Below are 22,189 nucleotides of genomic sequence, written 5' to 3'. Positions count from 1 at the left end.
GATACAGCAAAGCATGTAATGTTCTTTTGTCCTAGATGGCGCGACTTAAGTAATGTTCGAGGATCAGAGTATGTAGGGGGCCAACAATATAATCGAGGTGATGCTCAACAATAGCGACAAATGGGAATGAGTCTCGACTACGATCACATCAATGATAGGAAAGGCAACAACAGGCTGAAGAGATGCGGATCGATAGATATATGGAGTACGATGACGAGTGATCAAAGGGGGGCTAGCTTCTGAGAGCGGGCGGCGGGGGCTCCTCGGAGTTGTCGATCGCCCCCTGGGGACGCCTTCTGGTCATACAGATTCGGATAGTAGAGTGTCTGGGTGATCATGCAGTGGCTGTATATACCATATGGCTTAGATCCGCCCCTGTATGATACGAGGGGAGGTTTTTTAACGGGTGCGAGCCCCGCACTGATGTTATTGCGGGCCTGACGACCACTGGCAGAGCTTTTTCCTCCCCTACGGAAATAAAAATAAAAAAAAATTATAAAAACGAGGAAATTTATAAATAAGAAAGAAGGAAAAGGATATATAAAAATAAAGAATCGTTTTATTAATTTATTTTTGTTTTTCCAGTAATTTAATTTCTTTCAATGTATATAAATACTTAATTTATAGTGGGATATTAGCGTAGAAATCCAATTTTAAATATATACAAAAATCAGTTTATGTACTCTGTATATTAAACTAAATATTTGTGATTTTTACAAACATTTTTTTTAAATTTTTTACGTTACAGAAATGGAATGAAAATATAAGTACGTAACAGTATAATTCATTGATATCTTGAAAAATAACCTAACTTCTCAAATTCTTCCATTCGTTTTTTAGCTATTTCAAAATATTTTTCATTTTCAAAATAACCACTCACTGTCCCATCATGGCCCATATTATTGAATTCTTCTAAAGACATTTCTTGCATTTTTACTATTTCTAATTTATTTGGATCGGCTAAGAAAAACGGTAAATAACTAACTGAAATATTGATAGCGTAAATAGCACGATCATCTAAAACTTTTAATAATTCCTTTTTACTCAATCTTTTTTCACTACCATATATTTCAAGATATTTATTTAATTGATCTATATACAAATTCAATAATTCATCAAATCTTTCACTTCTAACTTCTTCTTTTACACTTCCATAAAAAAAGTATATTAAATCACATGTAGGAGATGCATATCGAGATACTTGTAAATCGATAAGTTTAATATGAACCGGTTTATTATCGCTATATTTAAACATCATATTTGTAGTCCAAAAATCACCATGATTTAATACATTAAATTCATCTTTTTTTTGTTTAAATAATTCAGTTATAGTATCAAATGAAATATCAGCAATTTTCCTTAAAGGTTTAACATATTTTTGCAAATCAGGACGTTTTTCATATTCATCAGCAGCTTTATCGACAAGACTTTTAGTCAAACCGCCGAAACAATCTTTCATATCATTACAAAACATCATTTCATCTCCTACTTTCTTTATAAATTCCGGTTCGGTTTCGTATAATTTAATCGATGCGGCGTGAAAAATAGCTAAATTAGATAAAGCTAATACACATTCATCGTAACCTAACTGTTCCACTCTGCTTACCATCTCGTAATTCTTAACTTTCAAATCTTCTAATATTACAACATCTTCTTCGGTCGAATGATACGATTTTGGTACCATATCCGGCCATTTATCACCGAACATCGATTTATATTTTGGTATTAATATATTATAAAGAAGATTTTCTTTTTTATAAAGTCCTTTATCCAGTAAAAATTTATGCCAGCCGCTTTTAGTAGGAACTTTTATAATTAAAGAAATCTTTTTTATTTCTTTTTCGTCTTTTAATTTATAATCTCCTTTTACTCCATATATCAAACAAGTTTCGTTGTTACCTCTAGGAATCGGTGTATTAACGACCATGTTTTCAAATGATAATATATTTTTTGTATCTTCATCGCGTTCCAATGCTGTTTTTATGAAACCTTCAGTTAACCAGCTAGGTGCTTGTACAGTCATTTCTTATTTTCTGCAACAAATTAAAATTACAAAACTGAACTACAATTTTTAATAATTTTACACATATTTTAATAATGAAAGAGGTTGGAAAAATTTAATTTAAAAATAAATATGAGAAATAAAAAATAAAGGAGGCTAAGAGGAATTATAAATTATTAAGAAATTCAGATAAATATTCTCTTAAAAGTAGTTCAATAAACATTTAGATAAATTTCGTAAGAAAGCTTCCTTTTTCCTGTTTACCCTCCGGTAATTACATTTCAGATAATACTTCAGAAGATGAATGTGGATGATATGTATGAGTGTAAATGAAGTGTAGTCTTGTACATTTTCAGTTCGACCATTCCTGAATGTGTGATTAATTGAAACCCACCACCAAAGAACACCGGTATCCACGATCTAGTATTCAAATCCGTGTAAAAATAAATGGCTTTACTAGGACTTGAACGCTGGAACTCTCGACTTCCAAATCAGCAGATTTGGGAAGACGCGTTCACCACTACACCAACCCGGTGAGTTTCGTAAGGAAGGTACGTATTGTAATGGGTACCATGATTCGACTCCCGGAAAATTTCGATATATATTCGCGTTTCACATTCCGCAGACCATAATACCACCGTCAGTTCAAAAGTTTATATATACATTTATAATTTGTGGACACGATAACTGCCGTAATTTTGCGCCAATCGCTTTCAAATTATTATATAAAATATAACGACATAAAATCTCGGTAGAGTTTAAAAATGGGTAAAATCGGACCATTGAGGTGGAAATGTTGGGGTTTCGAAAAAACAAAATATCGTTATAACTTTCTTATTAAGTAAAATATCGAATTTTTTTAAAGTTCCTACTGTTTTTTGGATAAGGGTCTAAACGTACCTAAGTAAAGATTTTTGATATCACCAACCCGAGGGGATGAAAAAAAATGGTTTCGAAGACAAAAAAAAATTATACGTTCCTTAATAGGCATAGCATCGAATCGGTTTAAAGTGGTCGTTAGTCCTGTAAACATTACCTAAAACTTTGTCTTGAAACAATTTTTGATATGATCAACCCTTACGGCAAGGGATGACCAAAATGTTGCTGGAATTACAAGAAAATCTACCTCGCCTTCCGGCATGCCGAAAAGTATTTTTTCTTTTTCTTATAAGAAATTATTTGTAGCCTTGAACATGAATGTTCACTTACAGAGCACATTTCCAGATGAAGAATTAAAAGACTGGTAAGCATTTGATAATGAAATTATTGTAAAAGCAGGACAAAATTTCTGAATGCAAATTATAATACAACTTTTCAAAAAAAAAATATTAAAAATTTATGGAAAATAAAAATGTTGATATAGATAAAATATAGAACGAATATTCAGAATTAAAATTTATAATGCTAGAGAAAACTAAACTAGGATTGTTAAAGACTTTAAGCGATACATTAACCTTTGTTCAAACTATCTTTGAATTATCTAAATTTTCCTATCTATATAATATTATGGGAACTTTTCAAGCATCCAGCGCAGTCTGCGAACATGGATTTTCTGTAATAAATTCCATAAAAACGATATACTGAAACAGACTCGAAAATGAACACTTGATTGATCTCATCAGAATTAAATGAAGTTGAGAAAAAATAGATTTCTATGAAAGACAGAACACAAAAAATTTAAAAACTTAAGAAAAATGTTAATCTAAAATAAAAAAAAGTTACCTAATTGTTTTCGTTTAAATATGAATACATATATGAATATATTTCATAATTGATACATATGTATATAATAACAATAAAAAATTTTGCATCAATTGATTTTTGAATAATTTTTTTGGCCACAATTGATTTTTGTGCGCACAGATCTGAAAAAAATTAAACGGAACTTTTTTTCTAAGCGCTGTATTATTACAGAGGTATCAACCACCTCTTTTTAGCAGCTAATTCTAGTCATAAAGTATTGATTATACAAGAAATAATTTACAGATCATAGAACCCCGACCTGAGTACCACAATAAAAAAAATCCCTTGCGGCACGTCGAAAGGCGGAGGTAGATTTCACCGTTAAGTATCGGATAAAAAAGATTTCCACCTTAAAGCTACGAAAAACTTCAAATTTACTCAATATGACAATGATTGCATGTGAAAAAAAGTTTTCCCATGTTTAACATACGACAAGCACCATCTTCTTGCAATTCTAGTAATATTATGTTCATTCCTTATTACGACAAGGGATAACCAAAAATCAAAAAAGGGGGTTGGTCATATCAAAAATTATTTTAGACAAAATTTTTAGGTAACGTTTAGAGGACTAACGATCACTTTAAACCGATTCGATACTGTGCCAATTAAGGAAGGTATGATTTTTTTTTGTCTTCGAACCCCATTTTTTCTACCTCCTGGGGTATTGTTGGTGATATCAGAAAACTTTACTTAGATACGTTTTAGGACCTTACCCAAAGAATAGTATGAACTTTAAACCAATTCGACATTTTACTTAATAAGAAAGTTGTAGCGATATTTTATTTTTTCGAAAAAGCCCCCCCATTTCCACTCGGACTGGGTCCGATTTTGCCCATTAACGAATTTGACCGAGATTTTGGGTCGTTATATTTTATGTATCAATTTGAATGTGATTGGCGCAAATTACGGCAGTTACCGTGTTTTATATATATATATATATATATATATATATATATATATATGTGTGTGTGTGTGTGTATACATAAATTTATGAGGTGACAGTGGTTTTGGAGTCTGGAGGATGTGAAACGCGAAGATATATTGACATTTTCTGGAAGTCGAATCGTGATACCCAGTACAGTAATAAGTAGCTTTCTTATGAAATCTACGTAAAAAGTGCGGCACAAGTAAATCGCTCGTAGACTTGTATTCACTTTTCAATGAGACACTGAAAACAAAATACAGGTAGCGTATAGCTGTGATTTATTTACCCCCCTAAAAATAAGTTAACTAGGTGTTAATTTTTTTCTTATTAATATCATATGAAATAAATTAAAGAAATCACAAACGATAATGAAAAATGATCGTTTCTTGTCATATAACCGAAAAGATCCGTCTTTTTTAAAATTTTGCGCAAGACTGAAAATTGTAAATTATTAAACTTTTCCTATAATTTTTACTTTCCCGTCTAGATATTGTTATAGTAGAACTATAGCTCTAGATAGGGAAAGTATTGTAATCGGTCTAATTTGGGAATATGCGGTTTTCAACGGACCTTGACTTTTTGACACCTGAGGAATCCAAAAAACCGGATTGAAATTTTCCAGATGTTAACGTTCGTATGTAAGTGTGTGTGTGAGCGCGCGTGTATGTGTGTATGTTCGGTGTTGGCTTCTAAATCACCTTATATTTTCGTAACTACTGGATCAATTTTGACCAAACTTAATCGATTACTTCTATATATGGGGTATTGACGCCATTAAATTTTCAACTTTAAAGATCAAGGAGGTGAGGCTGTACAGCAAAGTTACCTGTACAGCAAGGTCATCATCTCAAGATTTCGCCTAATTAAGAACTTGTTTTTCTTAGGCACATTTATTTAACAATTAAAAAATATTTGCAAAATAACATTTTTTCAAAATCGCACATCCATCCCAAAAAAATGCTATAAATAAACTAGCGGCTAAGTGGGTATATAGTATCCCCTGTCACCACAAGAAGCGCTAGTGTAGAACTGACGTACAGATCTACAAAAAATATTATCTATATAAATACAAATCTAGCAATAGCGAACCATTGCCGGGTCTGATAGTATTAAAATAAAATTATAAATATTTTAAATAAAGTTGTGTGTGTAAGCCGTACAACAGAAAAATCCGTGATGGAAAATTCCTACAACTGGGTTGTCAGTTTTTTTTTTAATATTCACCAAGTAAGACAAAATATATATTTAAAAGTTAATATTTTCTAATTTTTTTAAATATTTGTCTAAAAAATTCATACTTATGATCTATTAACTTATGATCTGTTAAATAACGATTTAAAAGTCCATTTTTTATATCTTCAAAATTCCTTTTCTTGGGAGTCCCAAAAGATAATATTTTACTTCAAACAGGAGTATACATAATGATAATAAATATTTAATAATGATGACAAGATAACTGTCTTATGAAGGTGGTGCAAAATAAAGGCAACATATTACCGTTTCAACAAAAGTCAAGTCTGATCGAGATTTAAAACAAAATCTTCTGGTTGAAAAGCACTCGTAGAGAGGTAGATCAATAAAAGCGAAAACTATTAAAAATATTACCCGAGATTTTTTTTTTATAATTATGAAGGGAAGGAAATAATTAATCATTTAACACATCGAAAAAGATATACAACTAAAAATTTCAAAACCGTAACATTTCAGGTAAAAACTGAATTTTTAATTAAGCAGTCAAATGGTTAACTACTTTTTAAATAGTTTAATGAACTTAATTTTATAATTATTTTACGAATCTAATCAGAAGGTAAAAAATTAGGTCAACTTTTACGTGTTAAAAATATGGGTAAAGTATTAGTGTCAAGAACCGCTTTGGAATGTGAGGGGAAGTCTGCCACCAATATTGGTGGGGTGAGGCAATGATGGTGGTATTAAAACCTTGCTCTTGAACAGGTTTACTTACATTCCCCTCCAGCAAGTTTTTTTTTCGTACGACCTTACAACATAGTACTAGTAGTAGTAGTAGTAGTAATGGCAGAATTGTCATGAATCAAAAGTACAGTCAAATCAAAAGCAATATTCTATTACGAATATTATTATACCAAAAGAGCAAGTTAAAGCTTATAAGTAAGTTCGAAAACTCTATATTTCAAATAACCCCCAAGTAAAAAAAAAAAAACTGCAACTAGACAAATTTTAAGAACCTGGAGACAAATCTGGAGAACGCGTTCTCAAACTTTCTGGAGTACGCAAAGTGGTACTTAGAGTTACACCAAAGAAGTAGTATAAATAATTTGATTTTTGATTACACACACACACACACACACACACAAACATATATATATATAGTACTATATTAAATGGGGTACAAGTTATAATTATTTTCTTCTTAGAGGTTCTCGATTAAAAAGCTTTGGAAATCACTGTGATAGCGAATCGTTTGATAGGCGACACGTTGTTCCGTCTTGTTGGAAGAAGCCGTAACTTTTTTCACAATCTGTTTTCAGTTTTTCACAAACTGAGCGTTGAATTCTTCGAAAATTATACGGAATACTTTTGTAATGACAGTCCGGTCACAAAATATTAGCTAGCTATAAGATTAACAGAAACAGTACAACGTTCATTCATTTTCTTTTTCATGAAGTGTGAATACTCAAACCTCCGGTATGGATTTTCAGTCATCCAATATCTTTTCTTTTTCCTTTTTAGCCTCCGGTAATTACCGTTCGGATAATACTTCAGAGGATGAATGAGGATGATGTGTATGAGCGCAAATATAGTCTTGTACAGTCTGAAGTTCGACCATTCCTGAGATGTGTGGTTAATTGAAACCGAACCACCAAAGAACACCGGTATCCACGTCTAGTATTCAAATCCGTACAAAAATAATAGACTTTACTAGGACTAGAACGCTGGAACTCTCGACTTACTAATCAGCTGATTTGGGAAGACGCGTTCACCACTAGACCAACTCAGTGGGTTAGTCATCCAGTATCTCGTTTTATGTGAATTAACACGGCCAGATAGATAAAAAAGTCTGTCGTATGAAGTAATATATAGTATAAAATCTGTTCGTATATTGATAATGTTTTTGAGACGGCAATAACAATAATTGAGACTTTTCGGTTTTCTATTCTCTTAAGGGCACTGTGGATTCCTTTTTTCTTCCTCTGCTCTCTTGGGCTGGATCTGCAATCAAGTTTAGCTCAACCCAGGAGAGTATCCTTTAACTCAAACAAGCCTTCCCGTTTACCGGCAATATGTCCGGCAAGGCAGGTCGGCTCGCCGGTCGGGATCTTTTGATTCTTCGAATCGCCTGCCCAAACCACCGTAGAGGGGTGAACCGGGCCCAATTATGTTGTTCCCGGGTCCCTCCTTAGCGGCCGGGATTTCGTCTATACACTTTATGCTATTTATCCCTATGCCTGCCTCAAACCGCCAGGCGGGAGGAACCGGGTCCGACTATGTTGTTCCCGGGCCCCACCCAGTGGCCGAGTCACGGTCTTTTTATCTCATTTTTTTTATTGTATCTCGATATTAAAGTCTCTCATCCATTTCTTACATCTGTCTCTTTAGTTTTTAGGATCTCCGTGACTAGGTTTTCAACTATCCTCCATTGTTGTTGACCTTTAAGCACTGTGGTTCCCTATGCATTAAATACAATGTTAACGTTGGTACACTTTTCTCTTGAACCAAATAACGTATATATCTCATTTTTAGCCCTATCTTCCTACAATTCCAGTAACATTTTAGTTATCCCTTGCTGTAAGGGTTGATCATATCAAAAATTGTTTCAAGACAATGTTTTAGGTAATGTGATATATATATATATATATATATATATATATATATATATATATATATATATATGAATGTATATATAAACTTTTGAGCTGACGTTGGTTTTGGGGTCTGGGGGATGTGAAACGCAAAGATATGTCAAAATTTTCCGGAAGTCTCATCATGGTTCCCATTATAATAGGTAGCTTTCTTATGAAATCTACCTAAAAAATATTACCCCAAATGGATTTTTGCATATACCGAGGGAACAGGTGGGCGGATTTTAATTTTCTTTTCAGGAAAATTCATTATTTTTTCGGGTTGTAAATTAATGCAATTAAAAAATGTTACCATTACCATTTAAGATTTTTAAGTTGGGGTTGATGTAGCGGAGGACCCACCCTGGGTTCTACTGCTTTTAAAATAATTTTAAAAAGGGTCCCTCTGAGAATGGTGTACATGCTTGCAAAGAGAAATAGGATGGGACTGATAGCTACCTGCTTGTATAATAAATATGGTAACTTTTCAAATGATCACTCGGTATATATATATATATATATATATATATATATATTTCCTGTACATCACTTTTGAAACTAGCTGTAAAAATATTCAATTACCATCATTTTCATAAATATCATATGTCAAATTATTCTGCATCAAAATTTCTGAGGGTTGTTCCCCACCAATGGAGCCACACCCTGGATGCTTGGAATGTAGTGGTCTCGTATAAAAAATAGATCCATTCTATATACGAACATTGAGTGAACGTTGTAGGAGCGTATGCTAAATTTTATTTTTCTATATTTAACTGTTAACAATTTATCTAAGAAGTCCCATACTTTATTAAAATCATGCGCGCGCGCGTGTGTAACAAAGAGAAGAATGAGAGAGAGAGAGAGAGAGAGAGTGAGAGAGAGAAGAAATAAATATAAAAATATATAAATCTTGTTTGATTTTATAGCCGCAATGATATTGGTGAATGTACTAAAAAAGTAATTTATAAATGGATATCATCTACCTTCCAAAAAAAAATAAATAGAATAGTATATACAACTATGGAAGAGAAGAGAACAAATTATTTAATACTAAGTAGTTATTAATTAAATTAAAAATAAAATTAATTTCATTAAAAATGTTAATTTTATGAATAAATAAAGAAGTATATAAAATGGAATTAAACAGTACTGTATAGTATATACAACAGTGCACACTTAAAGCTATGATGTTAAGTAATCAAGGTCATTGCATTATGGTAGTCAAGTTTTTACCGCATAATAGCTATGTAGTAAAGGTTACATCAAGAGAATAGAATGAGGGGAATGTTCCACATGACATGTATAATGAAGAACATGTCATTTCTTCATTATACAGCAAGCGAAACAATCGATATCTTTTATTCCCGCCAAAAACTTCAAGTACATCTTTTTCTCCCATAACTTTATTAAAAAAACGCCTTGAATATAAAAATAACAGTTTATAATAAAATAATGAAGAAATTTTTTTTCAAATTTTGCAAAAAATTATAATAATTAATTTATTGATCAAAAATATTATATAAATAGCACTGATAAACACAATTTTTGTTTCCTATCATGCAATACATGATTTTAATTTGTTTTTTGATGTCGTAAATGAATATGAACTTAGAATCTTTCTATCACCCAACATTTTTGAAAAGTTTCAAATTTTTATTAAAGGATTGTTCCTTATGTTTAACAAGTGTGATTGTAATTTCTAAAAAATCTACACATACTGTAAAATATCCTTCATTGCAATCTGCAATCAGGCCTGTACCTCACAGTGAAATTATTCAAGTTTCTGAGCCACCTGTGAATGTATGTTTCGAAAGCAGCGATGAACAATCAGGCACTAGTGAAGAGACAATGATTTTGATTTTGAATTATCTTCCAATAAGCCACATCTTATATCACACGGTGAATTAAATGACTTAGTTAGGAATTTAAATTTATCAAAAAATCAAGCAAAACTGTTAGGATCAAGGCCGCAAGGTTGGAATTTACTTTAAAAAAGAATACAAAAAATTCGGGCTTTCGAAGCCGACAAAAAGAACTGTCTCAGTTCTTTACTGATGAAAATAATTTTTTTTATACCAATCGTTTATGGTATTAATTTGAAAAAGACATACGATTTGATGAAAGACGTTATTGAAACAAACATTATAAAAAACATAGCTGGAACATATGTGATGATTCAAACGTTATAGCTATTTTATTAGGCATGAAGTTAGGCTATACTAAGTACGTGTGTTTTCTTTGCGAATGGGGCAGCCGAGCTAGAGATAAACATTATGTTACCAAAGAATGGAAGAAACGAGACAACTTAACTCCAAATGGAAAAAAATATTATTCATGAGCTCTCAGTTGAACCCAAAAAAATATTTTTACCCCCTCAACATATCAAACTAGGACTAATGAAAAATTTTGTAAAAGCAATGATGAAGGGTAGTCCCGGAATTTTGTACATCAGGCAGAAATTTTCGAATGTAAGTGAAAGAAAAATTAAAGAAAGAATATTTGCTGGTTCCAAATAAGAGAGTTGGTCAAAGATGATGCATTTAACTCGATGTTAAATAATGTAGAAACAGCAGCTTGGACTTCACTTCAAGACGTTTGAAAAAAATTTGACAATTACCACGATATTGTTAATCAACTTCTTACTTCATGCAGAGGTATGTCATGCAATATATCTTTGAAAATATATTTTCTCCACTCATATCTGGATTTTTTCCCGGACAGCCTGGGAGACGTAAGTGACGAACACAGTGAACGTTTTTACCAAGACATTTCGGTCATGGAAAGCCGCTATAAAAGGAAATGGAAAAACTAACATGCTTGCCGATTACTGTTGAATATTAATTCGGGATGTGCCTGAGGCTATTTATAAAAGAAAAGCATCACTGAAATTATTCTAATACAGGTATGGTCATGCAAAATTATAAATTTTAAAGACTTTAACTATATTTTCCCTGAATTTTTTTGCAGCATGATTTATTTAAAACGAAGGATGGTAGAAAAATTGTATTTACAGATCTGTAATGTGTACGCACAATATCAATTTTTGAAATGGTATCACACTTAGAGAAACATTAAAAAAATCTTTTTTGTCTATCAGTGTAATTTTAAGATTATTAATTAATTTTAGATTGGATGGAAAGAGATACACACCTAAAATTTTCTAATGAATTACGGTTATACTGAGTGTATAAAATATAATTTTAAAAATTGAAATAAATAAAATCTATTTATGAAGGGAATAAAAAAATAGTATTTCCTCTTATTCAACCTTTCTTTCTTTTTCCTGTTTAGCCTCCGGTAATTACCGTTTAGATAATACATCATAGGATGAATGAGGATGATATATATGAGTGTAAATGAAGTGTAATCTTGTACAGTGTCAGTTCGACCACTCCTGAGATGTGTGGTTAGTTGAAACCCAACAACCAAAGAATACCGGTATGCACGATCTAGTATTCAAATCCGTGTAAAAATAACTGACTTTACTAGGACTTGAACGCTAGAACTCTCGACTTCCAATCAGCTGATTTGGGAAGACGCGTTCACCACTAGTTAAAAATATATATGTGAAATGCAGGGGTTTTTACCGCACACCCAAGCAAAAAAAAAAAATTACGTAATCATACATAAAGATTTATTTATTTTCACAACACATGCTCAAAATGGTCGCCCCGTTCAGTAATGCGTGTATGAACTCTTTTTAGCAAGTTTGAGGCCACTCTGTGGAACACATGTTTAATGATGTTGTTAATCGCCATTGTTATGATCATCTTTAATTTCCCCAGTGTGTGTGTGGTTTGTTTTTATAAACCTTTTCTTTAAGATAACCCCAAAGGAAGAAATCTGGATACATCAAATCGGATGAACGTGGGGAGCCATAATCCTTTAGAGATGATACCCTCGCCAAAAAACTCGAACAAGAAATGCACGGTTTCATTAGACGTGTGACATGTGGCCAGTGTCGGCACGCGTATAGGCACTGTGGAACTGCAGCACCCCTATTTCCACTTGATATTGTTGATAACATTTAATATGAGTCCTTATTTATTTAATTCTTTCTTTATACTTGTACAATATATAATTCTTAAGCTTAATGCCAGTAGCCATACCCAGTTTATGAAAAGATACAAAAATCGTTGTATAGAACTATTCGCTTCACAGTTCCAGTGGCGTGGTGTTTGACTTTTGTGCGCATAGGAAGTTGCATGCGAGGTTGCAAGGGAGTGAGAGCACTGTCGCTCCCATAGTGGCGACCCTAACGTGCTGGTGGAAGGAATTTTTTTTTACTCTACGAGTGTATGGAACGTTCCTTGTTCGTTCCCTTTTCTAGTTTAGACAGTGGAAAGAATATGAAAGCGATTTAGTAATTTTTTTTTTTCAGTAGCGATCAGAAGATGGAGTAAAGCAAGGACTCTTTGATCGCCAAATCTATCCAAAAATACGCTTGAAGGGCGAAAGAGAAGGCAATTAGTAAAAACTAATTATGTATTTGTTTCTTTGTACATAGAAATTTTAATTAAGCACCGATGGACTATATTGTTTTTAAGTGGACATTTTATTAAACTCTTATTATTTAATAATACTAGAAAATATTATCTTTATTAACATTTTATTATTTATTCCGTTAAACCGAATAATATTTAAAAACCGTGTACCATATTCTTGAATGTGATAAAGTGTACAATTAGATTATTATCCTGCTTCCAGCAATTCTATTTGATTCATTTTTTTTTCGGTTGTTTTATTACAGAATACTTTAACCGTGGCCTTGAAAAGGAACAGAAAAAATTTCCTGAAACAGCACGCCCACTAATTTTTGCTATAAGCCGCCACGATAAAGAGTAGGGTCGGATGTACGTAGCGTGACGAATAAAATAACCAGTTAGTCTGGTACAAAAAAAAAAGTTAGTCTGGTGAAAGATCTTTTTGAGATAAATTTAGAATTGGCTATTACAAGGTTAACCGATACTTTTCGATAAAGGAATGGAAACGTTAAGGAAAAAACATTATTTTTATTGAGCTTCACGCAACCTTACACACTTACTCCCTCACACACACTCTGTCTCTCTCAAACGCAAACTGAAGAACAAACAATGTTCTAAAGCGAGGAAGGTACAAAGAAACAGTCAAAATTTTGAAGGTTATCAGCATAGTAACAGAAGAGGAAGAATTGGGCTACCTAGAGGAATAAAGGGAAGCTGCAAGAGTTCGAATGAAGTATTCGAAAATTGTAAGATAAGGTTGTAAAACCTATATAAGGATTATTATGCGAGGCTCATGATTGCTTGAACGATAAAGTTGGTTTCAAAAAAAAATATTACAAGAACTTGTATAATGTAAGGAACTTTTTTCGAATGAATCATCGAAAATAAAATATAATAATTTTTTTTAAAAAATGGAACCGACATCAAACCATGTAATATGATGCACGATACAGAATTATAATATTCCCGATGCTGTATAATATACCGGGTGACCATTTGAAAAGTTACCACATTTATTATTCGATAATTATCAGTCCCATCGTATTTCTATTTGCAAGCATGTATGCAACTCTCGGGGAGAACGTTTTTAAAACTATTTTCAAAGAGGTGGAACCCACCCTCTCCGTTACACCTACCTCAAATCAAAAATCTTAAATGGCAATGGTAATATTTGATTACATTACTTGACAATCCGAAAAAAATAATGAATTTTGGTAAATAAATTAAAATCCGCCCACCCCTTCGCTCGGTAGGTGCGAAAAAACAAACGGAGAACTTCTTTTTTAAATTTTTAAATTCTCTTTTAAATTTAGTTTTTGAAAATAACTATAACGTGATATAACTTCTTAAACCATTTGAAATAATCATAATCTGTGAATTAAACCTGCAAAAATTATTTTTTATATTACCAACACAAAATTTCTCCTTAATGTTTTCTAAACTTTCAAGAGTTGAAATTTTTTTTTTTAAATGAGACGATATAGCTTATGACAGCTCATTGGAAGGTTCTTTGAATGATAAGTAATTTGGCGCAAATAAAATAAAAATTGGTTCACTGGTATTGAAGTTATGATTATAATATGTTTTTATTAGATTATATTAATTTTTTTTTTTTTTTTGGTTATGTTGGGATTCTTTCCAAATCAGCTGATTTGGAAGTCGAGAGTTCCAGCGTTCAAGTCCTAATAAAGTCAGTTATTTTATACGAATTTGAATGCTAGATCGTGGATACCGGTATTGTTTGGTGGTTGGGTTTTAATTAGCCACCCACATCTCAGGAATGTCGAACTGAGATTGTAAAAGACTTCATTTACACTCATTTACATTCATACATACGTAACTTTTAAAAATTAATAATTTTACGTGTAACTTTTTTTTATAACTTTTAATAAAACTATTTTAAAGTTTATTAGTAAAAATCGTTATTTCTGATATTATTTACAAAAAAACCCCTAATTTTTTCCTTTATCTTTAATTAAATTAAACTTTCGGCACCTTTCAACAGGGTTTGTAAACGATAAGTTATCTCTAAATAAACGCGACAATAATTAATATATGATATTAAGTAAAAAAATATTTTTCATTAATTAACTAGAAGTTGTTGTAGATAAATTTTTAATTTATCAGTGAAAATGAATAAATAATATTGAATTAGACTATTTAATATTAACTATAATCAACTTTGAGGCTAAATATCTAGGAAATAAACGAATAATATCCACAAATTTTACAAAAAGTGGTTCTGTGGTTGATTACTACTAAAGATAGTACTCCTTCGGAATTTCCCCCAATTTTTTTTCAATTTCTTATTTAACGATAAATATTATGCAATAACAAAAAGTACCTTTATTCTTTTCCTGTTTAGCCTCCGGCAATCACCGTCAGGTATTACTTCAGAGGATGATATGTATGAGTGTAAATGAGATGTGTATTCTTGTAGTCTCAGTTCGATCATTCCTGAGATGTGTGGTTAATTGAAACCCAACCATCTAAGAACATTGGTGTCCATGATCTAGTATTCGAATCCGTATAAAAGTAACTGCCTTTACTAGGATTTGAACGCTGGAACTCACAACTTCCAAACATCAGTTGATTTGGGGAGACGCGTTCACCACTAAGCCAACCTGGTGGGTATCAATGTGCTGCCTGTACATGGCACAGTAGACGGTATCTGCATGTTATTAAAATATTGATTTTTTCCGACCTGCTTTTACTGTTTTTATCAGAATCGTTAACTTTTATTACGTTGGTTAATTTATTAGATTTTCTGTTAATCATTATTACTTGATTTTTTTGCCTATATTCTAAACAGAGTGCAGCTTTTAATTGCTTTATGACTTTTGTTAAACTTATATGCTATATGTTTTTCATACATGATATGGATATGGATGTTTGATAAAAACATTAAAAAAATTGTATTAAATTTTCTACTTTGAAACAATGGATTATATACACTGCTTCAACTCAGTAGGAAATATTCATGCGCTCACATATTGTATAATATTAGCGTTTTAACTTTCCCGTCTCGATAGCGCTATAGCTCTAGGAGGAGCTATTGTAATCTGTCGATTCTGGGCATATGAGGTTTTCACCTGATCTTCAGGACATATAAGGATGTAAAATCCGTATAAAGGATGGGTATTAAATCACCCATTGTGATTTAAAATTTACTTCTCAAAATAACGCGGGTGTCACGTAACTCCCCCCCATAACAGTGTTGTAGCGGGGTTACACTGTGTGTATGTATATATAGCTTAGACACACTCGGGAACGTAAAGATTCCAGCGCGGAATCATACATCTAAATCGGTTCAGCCGTTGAGCTGTTACGATACAACAAACATACATATACCCTAAATACATTACACTACTTTTTGGGCAGTCGTAAAAATAATATTCAAATAAACTTTGCTTCAACGAAAAATATATTTTTTATCGATATTTACTTTTATTGGGTTTTAAATTTACTTTTTACAATTTTTTATAGGAAAAAAATATACTGTACGTAAATTTAGGGCTGTATTAAATTAATTAACTTCTGAAAATATTGTAACACATTAATTGATCAAGTATAAACTATGATATAATGATTTGCATCCGAGCCGTTACACGAAAAAGATCATGAATGTTTATCTATCATTTATGATCTTTTCTTTCCTTTTCCTGTTTAGCCTCTGGGAATTACCGTTCAAGTACTACATCAGAGGATGATATGTATGAGTGTAGTCTTGTACAGTCTCAGTTCGACCATTCCTGACATGTGTGGTTAATTTAAACCCAACCATCAAAGAACATCGGTATCCACAATTTAGGATTCAAATCCGTATAAACGTAACTGTCTTTACTAGGACTTGAACGCTGGAATTCTCGGCTATCAGGTGATTTGGTAAGACGAGTTCACCACTAGACCAAACCAGTTCGGTCTATCGCTATGGTCTGGTTGGAGCAAAAAAAAACCATGATTCTACTTAGATTCTTTCAACGACTACTTAATCTTGGACTACATAAACGAAAATCAACATAAAAGCAAGTACAAATTATAAATTTCTTTTTCTTTTTTTAAGAAAAATTATTTTCAAGGTACGGTATTGACTCGCTTATTATATTTTATTTCCCAGCTCGTCTAGTGTTTAACTTGTCATCGCAAAATCAGCTTTGTAAAGCTGATTAAAAGGTGAGGTTATGATACAATCTGTTTTTTTTTTATTCATATTTATTCTATGACGAATGAGGGGCATTGACATATATATAGAACCACATGACTAGACTCTTAGTCAACGCACTTTTAACCTCAATACAATCTGGCAACATCGAGCACGTTTCTTACCACGCCTACCGTATAAAAAAAATATCGTATTCATTATTACATCAAAAATAATTATTTTATAACAATATGTGCCCCATTTATCCAAAATACATTAATTTATTAATTAATAAAATTTAATGGTATTTCATAACAAAGAATTACTCACCAATATTAACAAGAAATAAAGATTCAATGGCTTTTGTATAAAAAAAAAAAAAATCTGGAGATAGTACGCGACAGAATAAAGCCCACTCGTTACAAAAGTCGAATATCAAAACTTATAATAAGATAACTTTTATGAAATATAATTCTGATAAACCAGTAGACGTCTCGATTTCGTATGACCGAGAAATATTTACTGCATACTATTTCATCGAGAGTAGTAATCCCCTCCACAGTCAAATGACGTCATATAGACGTGCGCAGCAGTATCGAGAAAGATGTTCATTTATACGGGAATGTTGAATAAAAACGGAAGTAGTAAAACCCCAGCTACTCGCAACTGTTGTGACGTCAGAGGCTTCAAGCCGGCCGGCCGGTTAGCGTTAGTCTCTTTGATATTTTACTGGGAAATCTACGACATATTTTTAATAATTAACCAGTAATCATTTTAACGTATAAAAATTTTCTTAATACATTGTTATAGTATTAAATATTATAAAGATATAATTCGTAAAAATATTAAAGATTATTTAAAGTGTGTCCTCGTGTTAAATTCTAATTATTACATAATACCTCGTAAATAAACATTGTCTAAAAGAAGTATAGAGTGCGCCAGCTTGATAGGTTAGCCTGTTCGTCGGTGTTTTATTAATATACTCTCGGAAACGTGCTTTAAAACGTGCGTGTTTATCTTATTGTTTAAATTAATTACCTATAAATAGTCCTTCAATTTTACATTAGTATAATGATACTAAATAGTTTAGAATTATTAATGTTTCTGGTTTTTGTTTCCTTATAATGTGTCTGTGTATAAAATTACACAATATTATATCAAAATTATTAAAATCACTTCGTTGAAAACTAATACTTTTTCTGTAATTTTGCAGCAATTCGTTAAAAAAAATAGCACATCCAACCCCACAGGGAAAGACACCCGCCTTTTTATACTTCCCGTCGAGACAAACCCCCCCCCCCCCGTTCAAAGCCATGATGGGCTTTAACGGAAAAAATATCCGCACAGGGACAGTCATAGTAAAACTGCTTATCATTAACAAAATGTTCGTTTTTGGGTACAAGAAAATCCTACACAGATACATCAGCGCCCACTACACAAAAACAAGTTTACCGCGCGGTGTACTGTGCCATTGTATGACATAGTAGGCCCTTATTTTTTGAAAATGGCCTCACGACTATAGTCACATAAAAATTATAGACATTTTCACATATTACCGTAAACGCTTGGTTTCAACAAAACGGTTCAACGCCAAATATTTAATATAAATATTTTAAACTTATAAATATAAATAGGCCAATCGTTTGGTAATCTTACAATTTCGAAAAATTGTGTCTTCGCATGGTGTCCCAGCTTTCCTGATTTGTCGGTAGGAGAGTTTTTCTTATGAAATCATCTTAAACCAAAGGTTAATATTGTTATGACAGAAGCAATAAAAGTCTCAAGATCTGAAGAGAAACTGCTGAAATTCCTATTGAAATGTTTCGACGAATCTTTTTTTTTTTTGTCTTTGACTGGTTTGATGCAGCTCTCCAAGATTCCCTATCTAGTGCTAGTCGTTTTTCGACGAATCATCTACAGAAATTTCTACGAAGAGACGGCTCTGTTCTCATCCGTAAGATCTACAAAAAAATTAAATGCTGTGTTTATATTTCGGCCATTGAAATCGCATATTTTTACTTCCTTGTTTGGAGCAAAAGCTCCAAACATGATTGAGATTTGATCCAAACATAATTTCCATTATGATCGCGAAAAATTTCGGTTTAAGATTTCAACAGAAATATCCATTTTGACTATCCCTATATCCAAATTGACTAGTTTCGGCGTGACGTATGTACGTATCCCGTATATAACTAAAAAATGATTAGCCGTAGGATATTAAAATTTTGGATTTAGCACTGTTGTAACATCTAGTTGTGCAACTTCCATTTTGATTGCAATCGACTGGACCAAAAGTATCCAAAAAAAGGCCAAAATACAAAAAAATTGGATTTTGGACTTTTTCTTAACTGCAGTAATAAGCCTTCATTCAGAACTTTCAACGATATATCATAAGTGGTACTTACTTTTATTGGTTCCAGAGTTATAGTCAAATGAAATTTTAATTAATGAAATATTTGGATCTTATAAGAAAGGACATCGGTTTGAATCAGACTTCACCTCCTTTTTTTTTAATTTAAATGTATTGATTTATTAATAATTATTAACCTCTGATTGTAAAAAAAATACGATAATTAATAATTCAATAATAACAATGAAAACAAAAAAAAATAAAAGAATATCAGAAGTTATTAATGAAATAGCATTTCATGTACTTTTCATTTTAAAAAGAAAAAGTGAATATGTAATTTAATAGGCGTACAAGAAAGTCATGTGTTGTCTACATCAGATTATTTCTATTTAAATCTTAAAAATAGATTTATTTAATATAATTTTTCATAAGAAAATTTAATTTTCAAAATTTTCCGTTTCCCTGAATCACTTTGTACACACACACACACACACACACACACATATATATATATATATATATATATATATGTATTAATAATAAGCTACCTGAAGAACCGTAAATACATTTCCAAAAGCTAAAAATTAAAAAAACCTGACAACACAGTTATTTCTGATGTACGGCCTACACACACAAGTTATTTTAAATATTTTTTCATTTTTTTTAAATATGATATTTTTTCTTTGATTTAATTCAATGATTCTAACTAAAGCGCGCGCGCACACCATATTTAATTCGCGCAGGTGTGGCGGGACTACCGGCGGCGGTCGGAACTAACTAAACTAATGTAGTTTCACAACTTACATAAAACAAATTTCGCTAATAAGGTCGGCAGATTGATGTAGCTTTGGGGCTTAACCCACCAGGTACCGAGTCAATTGGGCGATCGAGTTCGAAACCCGGCCAGACCGAGATACTTTTTTACACTTTAAATATTATTCATTAATAAAATTACAACTGAATTTTTTGGGGTAGGTGTGTGATTTTGCAAATTTTTTTTTGCTAATATGTTATTTTTTAATTGTTAATAAATGTGCCTAAGAAAACTACGACCTTAATTACACGAAATCTGAAGATACTAAGACCTTGATAAGATACTAAGGGTGACCTTGCTCTATAGTGTCACCCTCTTGACCTTTTAAGTTGAAAATTTAATGTCATCAATGCCTTATATATACAAGTAATCTGACCAAGTTTGGTCAAAATCGGTCCAGTAGTTCTAAAGATATAAGGTGTGAAACCCGAACATACACACGAACATCCGGAGAATTTCCATATGGTCTTTTGGGTTCTTTAGGTATTATTATGACAAGTTCCGGTAAAACCCGCATTTACCCACTTGGACCGATTACAATACTTTCCCTTTTAGAGCTATAGCTATATGTGTATTTGTTCCAGAGAGTTGAAAATTCAACGTATTTAATTTCTGGAACATTTTGACCAAGTAGCCAAATTCCATCACAAATAAACCATCTCGAAACTTCTCGGCTTCCGGTCGGTTTTTCTCTTCTAGAAAAATGGCGATAAATAAGTTGCAAAAATTTTCCACATGATATTCATCTTACTTCGCAATAAAATAGTAACTCTGAATATACTGCACCCATATCTTCAGCTATATACATCACCAATTCGACATGTAACAGTATCATTTGATAAAGGTATAGATTCGCCATAGAGCGTAGAGAGATGCTCGGCAGCCTGAGAAGTGAGTACATGTTTCGCGCTGAAGATATCCTACGAGTCCTATTACGAGGCACAGTGGAAGTCTGTGGAAATATTGGTGAGGATGGTCATGAAGAAGCTCCAATTATATGAGGAGACCCGCAGAGGAGAATGTCACCGGAGGCGCGGGGACGGACAGGTTCTTGGCTGAGTACCTCGGGGGTCCCCCATACGTGTGGTGGTCGCCTGGGTCCGATGATGCCGGGGACATTCTGTTCGTGCATCTGATGCTGGCCACTGGTAAGTAACCCACCGGGTTGGTCTAGTGGTGAACGCGTCTTCCCAAATCAGCTGATTTGGAAGTCGAGAGTTCAAGTCCTAGTAAAATCGGTTATTTTTACACGGATTTGAATACTAGATCGTGATTACCGGTGTTCTTTGGTGGTTGGGTTTGAATTAACCACACATATCAGAAATAGTCGAACTGAGACTGTACAAGACTATACTTCATTTACACTCATAAATATTATCCTCATTCATCCTCTGATGTAACACCTAAACGGTGATTCCCGGAGGCTAAACAGGAGAAAGTAAAGTAAAGGCCACTGGTACGTGGTGTGAGTGAGATTTCTGTCTTGACTGTTGTGTGAGTGTGTATCGCGTGAATGTTAGAAGCTTTGTTTTATTTTATGCATGATTCTTGTGCATGATATTGTCGGTGTTTGTGTTTGATGTGCTGTATGTGTTGTTTCCAGTGGTGCTGTTTGTGTTGTGTGTGATATCTGTTGGTTTGTTAAGACTGTGTGTACGGGCAATTCCCACTTCTTCTGACAAAATGCTTTTATAAGCAGTACCAGTATGGGGGAAGCTAGGAGTGGAGATTAGCTGGTAGTGCGCAGTTATACATACGCCCTTGGTTATAACTGGCGGAACGTGTTAGCAAGCCCGACACTGCTTAGGCGCCCGTAAATGGGGTACCTTCACCATTTTTTTTTTAACAAAAAAGAAAAGAGGTATGGACTGCAGTTGTTTGGAAAAATTATCTCCAAACATATTTTCTGTAA

At 32.7% G+C, this 22,189-nt stretch overlaps 1 protein-coding gene across 1 annotated transcript; it reads right to left on the bottom strand.

The window, feature by feature from the left end:
* Positions 1 to 553: 553 nt before the first annotated feature.
* On the bottom strand, positions 554 to 17,634 carry LOC142322330 (uncharacterized). The gene is made up of 2 exons (XM_075361282.1): positions 17,444 to 17,634; positions 554 to 2,033 (listed from the first exon to the last, which is right to left on the bottom strand). The coding sequence occupies exon 2, from the start codon at positions 2,021 to 2,023 to the stop codon at positions 785 to 787; it is 1,239 nt and encodes a 412-aa protein (XP_075217397.1). The 5' UTR covers positions 2,024 to 2,033; positions 17,444 to 17,634; the 3' UTR covers positions 554 to 784.
* Positions 17,635 to 22,189: the final 4,555 nt, after the last annotated feature.

The sequence above is a fragment of the Lycorma delicatula genome, chromosome 1 (assembly GCF_047948215.1).
Source record: "Lycorma delicatula isolate Av1 chromosome 1, ASM4794821v1, whole genome shotgun sequence".
In the NCBI taxonomy this organism is placed as follows: Eukaryota; Metazoa; Arthropoda; class Insecta; order Hemiptera; family Fulgoridae; genus Lycorma; species Lycorma delicatula.
This window is presented reverse-complemented; position numbering and strand designations above follow the sequence as displayed.